Source organism: Corvus kubaryi, unplaced genomic scaffold (genome assembly GCF_017639235.1).
Source record: "Corvus kubaryi isolate FWS band 111438036 unplaced genomic scaffold, C.kubaryi_AGA036_p1.0 split3-73, whole genome shotgun sequence".
Classification (NCBI taxonomy): Eukaryota; Metazoa; Chordata; class Aves; order Passeriformes; family Corvidae; genus Corvus; species Corvus kubaryi.
Window position 1 is genome coordinate 24493293 of NW_024582091.1, and position 11597 is coordinate 24504889.

The 11597-nt window shown below is 42.8% G+C and overlaps 1 protein-coding gene across 2 annotated transcripts; it reads left to right on the top strand.

The window, feature by feature from the left end:
* The first annotated feature begins 343 nt into the window (after nucleotides 1-343).
* Nucleotides 344-4143, top strand: MTRES1 (mitochondrial transcription rescue factor 1). 2 transcript variants are annotated; one of them, XM_042017080.1, is made up of 4 exons: nucleotides 344-577; nucleotides 1351-1786; nucleotides 2595-2667; nucleotides 3690-4143. In XM_042017080.1, the coding sequence occupies exons 2-4, from the start codon at nucleotides 1359-1361 to the stop codon at nucleotides 3864-3866; spliced, it is 678 nt and encodes a 225-aa protein (XP_041873014.1). In that variant the 5' UTR covers nucleotides 344-577; nucleotides 1351-1358; the 3' UTR covers nucleotides 3867-4143. The 2 variants fall into 2 exon arrangements, with proteins under 2 accessions (XP_041873014.1, XP_041873013.1); XM_042017079.1 differs by lacking the exon at nucleotides 344-577 and adding an exon at nucleotides 604-900.
* The last annotated feature ends 7454 nt before the right edge of the window (nucleotides 4144-11597 follow it).

The following is an 11597-nucleotide window of genomic DNA, read 5'->3' on the forward strand; positions in this document are numbered from 1 at the left end:
ATTTTAACTTCCCTGAGGCCCGTGCGGCCTCCCGGGGCAGCCACCAGGGAAGGCGGGGCCGCCCGCTCCCGCCGGCACCGAGCGCCCCGGCGGCGGGTCAGGGGCCGGCCCGGGGCGGGGGGTGCCGGGCGAGGCTCTGCCCGCCCGAGGGTTCCAACGAGGCGGAGAGGGCGCTCTTCGTGTGCGGGGCGGGCTCATGGCCCTCCGGGCCCGCTTGTACCCGCTGGCCAGCGCGGAACAAACTAAGGTCGAGCGCTAAAAAGAAGCAATAATAACTAACTGCACGTCCAAATAACTATTGGAATCTGCCCCCGAACTGAGGAGAGGCCTGTGTCTTCTGCGAGCACTGTACTATCCTACAATTCAAACTATATGTCATGTATTTTAAGTTCACATATTTAGAGACAAGAAAAAGGCCAGGGGAGGTGTGGTTATTTTTATTTGCCCAGTTATCGCCCTCAGGGATCAGGGCTTTTTTCTCAACCACAAATACCGCCTCGTTGCAGATTTCGGCAGAGGTCACGGCTGCGGGGAAACCGAACTCTAATCTCATAAGGAAACACGTGTTTCCATGGATGTAAGATCACAGTAAAAGCCAGCGCAGCACCCAGCTAGTAGGCACTGTAAATCAGTTTCTGAGAGCGTTGAAAGACATCTGGGGTGTTTGGGGGTGTTTCCACCTACTTGTCCCAGGTTGGAGAGAGGAGCAGCAGCAGCGGGGAGCTGGCACACGAGCCTGCTGTTGCCGGGTCACTCCTGGTGTCACTCCTGTTGCGGTACATAGAGCCCTCTTACTTCTGCCGAGCAGTACCACGGTGCCAGTTCCCGTTTGGAGAAACGGGGGGAAGTTGCGCAGCGTTTTGCCACGCAGGAGTGTTGTGGTCCAAGCAGAAACTGAAGTTAAGCAGCTTTAGGCTTTTGTGGATTTGCTTGCTTGCAGAGTTCAGCGACTTGCTTGTATTGACAATGACTCATGATAAATATAGATCTCCCCGTGCTTTTTATGACACAGATAGCGTCGTTTCTGTGTATTTTGTGAATTGTATTTCAGATGTGGGGAGGAAAGTGCCACAAATGTGTTTGAACAGTTAATATTGAACACCAGAGAAGGAATTACAAACAGAGTATTCCACTGGGCTTTTCTGTGTTTGTTTGTCATCTGGTGTCTTAGCTCTTTGTCGTGGTGGCCAGTGTATGAGAAAGGGATACCTGCTTTCAGGTGATGCATTGCTGTATGGGGAACTGGATAATCATCTTTTTGTAGTAACTGTTATGCCATATGTGGGGAAATCCTTTCAATCTGTCAAAGCAGTTGCTTATTTTTACATATGAATGTTTGTTTTATTTTAGGGTATGCTATGACTGGCTTCAAGCTCCCCATCACCACTTTCAGAAAACTAAATGTCTGGTTTGGACTGTGGGAGAAATTTCCCTCAAATGAACTGTATCCCGCTTGGAGGAGAACCATAGTCTGTAGCTGTCAAGCAAGCACAGTAAACTACAGAAGATGTTTCAGTTTTTCCCCAGTCAAGCTCAGTGCACTAAGACTCTCTCCAGAGTATATATCAGTACTTTCTCTGCGGAACAAAAGCAGCAAAAGCTCTAAAAGGAGCAGACAAAGCGTACAAGAAGAGGAGGAGGAAGAAGAGGATGAAGATGAAAGTAATTTGGAAGATGAATTTGAAAATGACCCCAATGCAGTAAAAGATTACAAGGATCTTGAAAAAGTAGTGCAGTCTCTTCGATATGATGTGATCTTGAAAGCTGGTTTAGACATGGCAAGAAAGTAAGTACAGAAGAAACAACTTGCTAGTGAGAAAGATATCATGCCTCTAAAATTTGACTTTTGATAACCTTTTATTGCTGGAATAACTCAGTATTTGGGTTTTTTTTTTTTTGGTGGAGCTTTCTTGATTCTCTAATGTATGGATGTCCCTGTTTATTTAACCCTGCCTCCCTTGAAACAGCCTGATTTTGCTTTGCTCTGTCTGCAGTATTTCTAAGATTGCATTTTGTATCACTTACTATTTATTTAAAATTAAGAAAATACATAATACTGTACTGAGTAATACAAAAAGATCTCATTTGAGATTGAGGGAGTAAAATAATGCACTGTTTAATGAATGGTGAAATAGGGGATGGTGAGTATAAGCTTCAAGTACCAGGTCCACCAGGTAAATGTGCAGTATATAAATGTATCACAATGTTTGATCTAATGCAGCCTGCAGAAGTCTGATATCACTATGTTGTTAAAACAGAATATTAGTATAACTTGATCCCTTACAAATTATTAAACTGGCTGGTGCAGGAAAGGGGACATGATTCTTTCAATACTCAGCAGAGAGATCTCTAGAAACAGCTTTTCTGGCACAGAGCAACTATATGCTATTATTTAATTTAATATCTGTGAAAGACCTTTTCTTTACTTCCAGTTCAAGTCTGTTCTGACCTTAAGTGAAGGTGTCCTTTACACACAAATTAGAGTTGTGGAAATGTGCCTTGCCAATGAATGGTGGTGTTGTGTTTCTGCAAAGCAACAATTGCATTTGGTTTGCTGCACACTGTAACTGCAATAAAACCTTATTTTTCTTCAGTAAAGTAGAAGATGCATTCTACAATCATGAACTCAGGCTGAATGGAGAAAAACTATGGAAGAAAAGTAGAACTGTAAGACTTCTTTAAATTTAATTTTTTTTTAATATAGTACAAGAAAATAGCTAAGGCATGATCTTCTCTCTCTAGATCACTCTGCAAAGGGGAATGCATGGCATTGCTAGCACCACTTCCACCTGGGGGGGATGGTGTGACTGATTCCCTGGGTAAAACGTTATTACCTAAGGTAGACAGGAAACTTGTGTTGTTGGAGAGTCAAATCTAAGGCTGAAAGTCAGGAGAAGGCAGCAAGGGCAGAACATTTTAAGCTGCTGAAGGAAGTGATGTGTATGTGAGGTTGATGGAGTAGGAATGATTAAATCTGAGATATTGGTGGAGCAGACACATGATTAAAGAAAAGGAGAGTTTGATGATAGAAAAGGGTTGAAACTGGGGTAGCTGAGAGAAGGTTGCTGAACCTGTAATAGTGCACACAGGACCACAGTTGGGAGACAGGCAGGAGGGTCCCCAGACACGTACTTCTACCAACCCTTTGTTTGTGTGAGGGTAATCTCGATGGTGGCTGCTGTCACCAAAGGGCAATATGATGGGAAGTTTTGATTCCTGATGTCATAGAGTTAAGGCTGGTTTATGAGAGGTGTACTGCATCTGTGACCTTTGAGAGGAGCACAGGCAGTTGCTGAGCACACTGTTCTTTGAAACACTTAAACTGTTTTAAAGGCACAAGGAAGAAATTTGCATTTTGCTAGTCTGTGTCTGTGTTAATAGAAAAAGATTGGTGGGAAGCACACTTCAGGAAAAAAAGACATACATGAAACCTTTTTCACAGAGTTAGGTGTTGGTTGTATAACACGAACCGTGAAGCTCTTGGCAGGGAGGGTCATGAGACATGTAATTGCATATTGCCACGGCTTTCCTAGAAGTTCATAGCTGGAGGATCTATAATAGGTCTGGTATTGGCTGCCTTCCTCCTCTCCTGTGAGATAAGAATATTAAGTGGAAAAAATGGAAGATTGCAGGGATTTGTTTTCCCCAGGGAATGTTTATAATCACTCATCTTCTCCTTCTGTTTCCAGGTGAAACTTGGTGACACACTGGATCTCATAATAGGTGAAGATAAAGAAACAGGAACTGCTGTAGTTATGCGGGTAGTCTTAAAAAAATTATCTGACAAAACTGAAAGTGAAAAATACAAAGTCATTTTGAGACGTTGGAAAAACTTAAAAGTACCCAAACAGGATGTACTTAAATAACAAGGGGTTATGCATGTGGCAGCATAAGATTTTTGCAGAAAAACATATTTTTTGTTAAATATGAATTTTGGTTAAACAAAATTACAGTACCCTTTTTTAAGGGCTTGTGTCAGAATGTTATCTCCCTCTGCTGCGTACATCAATAATCATGCAAAAAAGCCTGTCACTTCTTGCTGTTAGCTTTGTTTTGTGGTACTGTAGGTTAAAAGATCCAACACTTATATTTCCAGGAAGTTTCTTATAAATAATGAACCAATAAAGACTAATTTGATCACTATTTAATTGCTGTCTAATTTTGTTGATCAGAAAGGTTACATTAAAGCTGACATCACAACAAGCAGAACGGCTTTCGTTATCTCTATATTCATGAAATAGTTAGGGCTAAAGCCCTCAATTATGTAAAATTGCTTTCTTTTTCATTATTTAATCTTAATTAAAGGTTAACAGTGCCAACTCCATGTTTATATACGCTGCTGCTATACCAAGAATACAGCAGGATACTGATTGCGGTGACATATTTCTAAGCAGGAAACTTCATGGTGACAGAGAATCATAGAATCAGAATAGTTTATGTTGGAAAAGACGAGGTCATTGAGTCCAGCCAATAACCCAGCACTGCCAAGGCCATCACTAAGTCATGTCTCTAAGTGCCACATCTACACATCATGTAAATACTCCAGGGATGGTGACTCCACCACTTCCCCGGGCAGCCTATTCCAATGCTTGACAACCCTTTCAGTGAAGAAATCTTTGCTAATGTCCAATCTAGAAATCGCTTGGTGCAACTTGGGGCTATTTCCTCTTGTCAAATCACTTGTCTGGGAGAAGAGACCATCCCCCACCTTCCTGCAACCTCCTTTCTGAGCCTCTTTTTGCCAGGCTAAACAATCCCAGCTGGCTCAGTTGCTTCTCAGGAGACCTGTGCTCCAGACCCTTCAGCAGCTCCTTTGCCCTCTAGCCCCTCAATGTCTTTTTGTGAGGGGCCCAGAACTGGACACAGCACTCAAGGTGTGGCCTCACCAGTGCTGGGTACAGGGGGACAATCATTTCCTTACTCATCCTGGCCACACTCTTTTTGATCCAGGCCAGGATGCCGTTGTCCTTCTTGGCCACCTGGGCACAGCTGGCTCATGTTCAGCTGCTGTTGACCAGCACCCCCAGGTCCTTTTCCCCTGGGCAGTTTTCCACTCTGCCCCAGCCTGTGGCACTGCCTGGGGTTGTTGTGACCCAAGAGCAGGACCCGGCGCTTGGCCTGGTTGAACCTCACACAATTGGCCTCAGCCCATTGATCCAGCCTGTCCAGATCCCTCTGCAGAGCCTTCCTGCCCTCCAGCAGAACAACACCCCCACCCAACTTGGTGTCATTTATAAAGTAGTGAGGGAGCACTTGATCCCCTTGTCCAGATCACTGAAAAAGAAATTAAACAGGACTGGCCCCAGTACCCTGGGGAACCCCACTGGTGACTGGCCACCAGCTGGATGTAACTCCATTCCCCGTCATTCTCTGGACCTGGCCATCCAAAAGGTTTTTACCCAGTGAACAGTGCACCTGTCCAAGCCATAAGCAGCCGGTTTCTCTAGGAGAATGCTGTGGGAAATGGTGTCAAAAGCTCTGCTAAAGTCCAAGCAGACAACATCCACAGCCTTTCCCTCATCCAGTAAGGAGGTGGCTTTATCATAGATGGAGATCAGGTTGGTCAAGCAGGACCTTCCTTTCACAAACCCATGTTGGCTGGGCCCAATTCCATGGTTGTGCTGCACATGCCATATGATGCACTCAAGATTATCTGCTCCATGACCTTCCCCAGCACTGAGGTCAGGTTGACAGGTCTGGAGTTTCCCAGATCCTCCTTCCAACCCTTCTTGTAAATGATCATCACACTGACTGACCTCCAGTGACCTGGGGCTTCTGTGGTAAGGCAGGACTGTGGGTAAAGGATAGAAAGAGGCTCAGTGAGCTCTTCCACCAGCTCCCTGAGTACAACTGGGTGGATCCCGTTCAGCACCATAGACGTGTGTGTGTCTAAATGGTATAGCAGGTCACTGACCATTTCCCCTTGGATTATGGGGGCTACATTCTTCTCCCTGTTGTCCAGCTCAGGGGTCTGAGTACCTGCAGAACAACTCTTCTTACTATTAAGAGACTGAGGCAAAGAAGGCATTAAGTACCTCAGATTTCTTTGTCACTACATTTCCCCCTGCACCCATCCAATAAATGATGCAGATTCTTCTTAGCCAACCTTTTGTTGCTAATGTATTTATAGAAACATTTTTTAATATATGTCATGGCAGTAGCCAGATTAAGTTCTAGTTTCTTCCACTTTTGTCTCTGCATAACCTCAAAACATCCCTGTAGTCTTCCTGAGTTGCCCACCGCTTCTTCCAGAGGTCATAAACTCTCCTTTTTTTCCGAGTTCCAGCCAAAGCTCTCTGTTCAGCCAGGCCAGTCTTCTCACCAGGTGTGTCAGGAAACTGTGAGTGAATCATGGCAGTGATACTCTGCTCTCATGCAGAAGACATCAGTTAGGAGCTGTGTGTAGTACTGCTGATTTTTACTGTTTAACTAACCACAGAGGAAGATGAAATCTCAGATTGTCATGTATTAATTTCATTGTGGCATTTAGGTGGATATTTAATACTTAGGCACTTTAAAGAGCTGAGTAAAGGTCAGACCATACTGGGGTGAGAAGCTCACATCTGTATTACTACAGGAAAATGCTGTCACTTAGGACAGGTATCTCAGGAATAACCACTTGCACTGGTGACCTTGAACATGTGCTTCCTCCAACACAACTTGTTGGATGATCTGTGAAGCAGACAGATTTTTTTCTTGTTTATATATGTTTAGACAGCCACACACAGGTGTGTGTCTGCAGGAAAGCTGGCCAGTAGGAGCAGGTAGCTACTGTTCATCCAGTTTGGGTCTGCTCCCAACCTAGTCTGGAAAGCCCAGAAGGACAAAGATAGTCCTGAAGAGACAGCAGGAGCATATTCCAGGACACTTGTTCTTTCACGCCAACAGCTACTCAATAGCTGTGTTTAAGCAGGGTGTACCTCTCCATAGCCTGAAAGTGATGGCTGCTGAGTGAAGGATTTAAAATAATTTCTTGCTTTCTTCAGGCATACCTAAAATATGTGCTGTTTTGGTTTAGTTTTGTTGGGATTTTTTTTGTTTGGTTGGTTTTGGGGTTTTCATTTTGTTTGGTTTGGTTTGGGATTTTTTTTCTGATTGTGTAGATGTTTAAAGATGCAGATACATGTCTAGCTATTGATTTACAGGCATAGTGATCTTTAAAAAAAATTATTCTTAAGAGGACATGATCCTGGAAAGCTTTCCTAGGGGATTTTGGTGTTCCTAACTCTGCAGAAGTGAAGGGACTCTGCAGAGCAAGCACCCAGAGGAAGATGGCAGGCTGTACTTTCATTGTGGGCATTGCTGTCACCACTCTGTTGGAGCTTGCACTGGCTGCTGTGGAACTTATAAATGAGATGCATCCTCTGTTCCCCAATTCCACTTATTCTTGCTATTCTAAGTGGCTGCCGTAATCTCCAGGGATGCTGAGAGAAACAAGTAGAGAGGTGTGTTGTAATATGTCAGTGAGCTCCAGTTGCTGGTCAGCAACCTGTCAAATGCTTGTCAGCATGTACACACTGCCTGTCACCGCCAGCAGTGGCAGCTTACACCAGAGCATGCAGGGCCAGAGAAAGACCCTACTCAAAAAATGCCAGCAATGCTCTGGGACTTGGGGATAGCTAAGGTACGGATGTGAAGAAATTAACTTTCTGAAAGGGTCTGCTCTGTGCAGGATAGAAACAGTAACAACAACAACAAAATAATCAACACCTTCCTGGCATCGAAGATGGACAGGGAAGTTGCATCCCTGAGAGCCATTAACATAAGAAAGAGCACTTAGCAGGGTAATTTCTTGAATTGGACAGAATATAAATACAGTATTATGCCAAAACCGTAACTTTTTGACTTCTGGAAAAGCTTTTTGGAAACTAATGTTGACAAGAGCACAAGTAATCAAGACTTAGCCTGTTCCTAATGATGACAGAGACTTTTCACCAGAGCCTGTGGTGACAGGACAAAGGGCACTGGTTTTTAACTGAAAGAGGATAGATTTACATTGGATATAAGGAAGAATTTTTTTTATATGTATTGAAGGTGGTGAGACATTGAAACAAGTTGTCCAAAGAAATTGTGGATCCCCCATCCCTGGAAATCTTCAAGGCCAGATTGGATGAGTTTTTTAGCAACCTGGTCTGGTGGAAAGTGTCCCTGCCTATGGCAGGGAGTTGAACTAGATGATCTTTAAAGGTCCTGTCCAGTTCAAATCATTCTGTGATTCCAAGACTGCTACCAAAACCGGGTCCTCACAACAGTGCAAGGTAGAAACAGGCTTTCATAAGTTTTAAGTGTTGATCCACCAGTGGTATGACCTAAGGAAAAGAAAGGCAGACTTCCTAAGGAGTCTTGTGATGTGTGAGACAGCCCTCTGTGGTTCCAGGATTGAAACGGCTGGAGAGGGAACTGTACCCATGTGTTTCAAAATAGAAAGCTTCAGTCACAAGGCAGGGTGATCTCAGAGGAAAACTATGACAGCAGGAAGGTGAGTAGCTGTTCCACTTGGCTACATTGATCTGTCCTGGTTAAGTTCTCTATTGATCAGACCTTTTTATTGGGGTCAGACCCTGCTAAGCAGGTTCCACTTGTTTCTGCGGCCTTTAAACATCATGTGAGCTAAAACTGTGACCTAAAGAAGGGTAAGCAGGGGCAGCACAGCCTGCAGCAGTACCTGGCAGCTTTGTGTGTCTCACCTGCTGCAGGAGCAGTGCTACACACCTACAGCATCTGCTCCATGTGGGCCAGCTTGCATTATGGAGCAGGGCATGGGAGAGAGGGTCCTGTGAAGAAATAGTGGGGAATTGCTCCCACAGCAGCTGGACTTGGGTCTGGCAGAAGAGAACCTGGTCAACTAAAGCAGGCACATACTGACACTCCTGAATAGGTTCCGAGTTCTGCTGCCTACAGACTGACAAAGAGAGGCATGGGGTATACCCTGACCCCTCTGGCCACACATAATAAGCAATTCTTTTTTTCTTAGAACAGAAAAGCACCAAAGTGTTTCTGGTGGGGAGCTGGGTTTGGGGTTTTTTTGTTGGTTGGTTGGTTTGGTTTTTTTATTGTTTTGTTTCTTGGGGTTGGTTGTTTTTTCCTGTAATGGCATGTCAGAACGGGACAGTCTGCCTTCAGCACCTACCAAATTACAGTGCTCAACAGCCTGTGCAGGCCAATTGTAATGGTCAGTCTATGGTGGCATGGAAGGGAAAGGAATGCAAAGGGATGCACGTGAGCCATGCAAATCTGAGCACTACTGAAGCTAAAATGCATCTGTTTTCATGCTCCTGCACAGAGACAAGCACTACCCTCTTTTGTTCTAACTCTTGGAACAAGGAGAGATAGGGAGCAAGAGACAAGGGACATTACATGATGTAATACCAAACTCTTGGTTTTATACAAGGGGTCAGATTTCAAACCCAGGATGCAATCCTATCAAGTGAGTCATTCCTACTGCTGACAGGTACCTTAGGATTTTCTTCTCAGAGGGAACACTTGTAGACCTTGCTAACACACCACCCTATGAGCTAATCAAAGTGGTACATTCCCGAAACAATTAAAGGAATATTTTGCCTTCCAGAGAAGGGAGCACTAACACATGACTACCAAATGCCTCTGGAAACAAGGACTAACAGTTGCTTTGCTATAATGAAATTTGAGCGGGAAATTGGGAGTGATTACTTGACATTTGTGTGTGCGTGTTCTGTGTGTATAGGTACTAATTAGCTGATCTTCCTCCAATGTTCAGTAATAATTTGTTTCCATCTATTAACATCAATTTGAGTGTGGTTGGACATGTAGTGATTTTGCCCATTTTATGACTGGGAAGTCAGTTTCACTAAATTTTAAAACAGAAATTAAAGAAAACATAGCTAAAAACAAACCAGGTTTGCTCTATTCAATTTTGTCTTGGGGTGTGGGTAAGAAAGGGGAGAAGTGGAAAAAGAATATCTTTATTTCTCTTCTATTACAGTTCTTCCCTTCCTGTGGGAATCAAAGTTCTTCCTTCCAAATTGTTAATCAAAGAAAAATGCTCAGTGGGGACCAGAGTCCCATGATGGAACAGCCCAGGAAACGGACCAAGCAAGTGGTCTGCTCATGTCACAGGCTTTCATGGCCATTAGCTAGAAATGACAGCATCCAGAAAATGACAAAAATGAAAAGGAATATGGTGGATAGAAATAATACAGTGTAAGTGCTAATCTCCTGCCTGTCAGATGAAGTACAAGGAAAATGTGAATGTGATGGAGGTTTGGTTTTGTTAGGAGTCAGCTGCTTCCAGCACTTGCTTGTTCTGCCTTTCTTAGCAAAGTCAATTTTAAGAGAGAATTAAGAGGAAACTAAACCATAACTTCATCTATTCATTTCTGTCAACTTCAGGCACATTAAAAAAGATACTTTCGGAATGTTTCTGAGGAAAAATCTCTAACTCCATTGGTGCTGAGTTGCAGTAATAATGGAAAGAAATCAGAAAGTCAAACCAAGGCAGTAAAGAAATGTAGGCAATGACAGTGATGGAGTTTCACTTAGTCAGAAAAACCTGCCACACTTGTTCTTCCACAAATTTTAAGCACGATCAACTAAAATGTACTTTTAAAAGTAAGAACACTTGTCAATTTATGCCCTGTCCTCAAGGCAAGCTTAAGACATTGAATTTTCTAGCTGCTCCACATCCCTCTAATCAGCAAACAAAATCTAAATGAAAATAAATTATAAATAAAACCTTCACATTATTTTCTGGGCTTCTTGGGGGTGTAGAATTCATGTTAGTCCCTTCCAGCATGAAATTAGACCTGATGTGCCTTTGTAGAGCATGAAGCACACAATTCTGTTTCTCACTGCTATAGCATAAACATCAAACAATAACTGAAAAGAGACAAACGACAGATTTTTTAAAATGTACCAAGAAATAAATTGTATGCATTTTGAAGATAATAAAAAAAGTTACAAACATTTCTTAGAACATGAAACACTGTTGGCTGTACTGCATCAGCACAACAAAGTGATTTCAAGTAAAGATTTTTCTCAGTTGCCAACACATTTGTTGTTGATTCTGTCACCTGAATATACTTAACAGGCAATAATCTGATGTGTACTTCACCTCCTTATTGAAATGTTGTTTTACATTTCTTACAGAGCTTTTGAGGAAATGTTTAAGTTGTAGAAGATGCCCAAGATGCAAAAATAAAGAATTATGATACATACTACACTGTTTCTTTTAGGAAGCTTAGAAATTGGCTACTCAATACTTACTGAAAGCTGATATGTTTAAACTGTTAAGAAGTAAAGACACTTGATACCCACCTTAAATGGGTACGTAGAAAGTAATGCTTATTCATAGGAAGTCAGTGTGCATGGCTACGTATGTGCCCCACAGTTCACTATCTGGCAACCCTACTATCACAGTTTCACTTTCAAAATTTTAAGTTTATTCTTTTAAACAGAAGCAGTATGAAAGACAGAAAAATCTTTTTAACTGGATGCAGCAAATTCAGGTGTTTTCCTTTATGTATTTGTCTGACTAGCTAAGGTTATCTCAGATCTTAGTAACAGACTTTATAGGAAAAAAATCCTGCTTGTACCCAATCAATCACCAGACAACATTCCTC

Excerpts from the sequence above, each read along its gene's own strand:
- MTRES1 (XM_042017080.1), top strand. The coding sequence starts at position 1,359 with ATGACTGGCTTCAAGCTCCCCATCACCACTTTCAGAAAACTAAATGTC. Across the intron at positions 1,787-2,594 it reads GGTTTAGACATGGCAAGAAA|TAAAGTAGAAGATGCATTCT; the intron begins GTAAGTACAGAA and ends ATTTTTCTTCAG. Across the intron at positions 2,668-3,689 it reads TATGGAAGAAAAGTAGAACT|GTGAAACTTGGTGACACACT; the intron begins GTAAGACTTCTT and ends TTCTGTTTCCAG.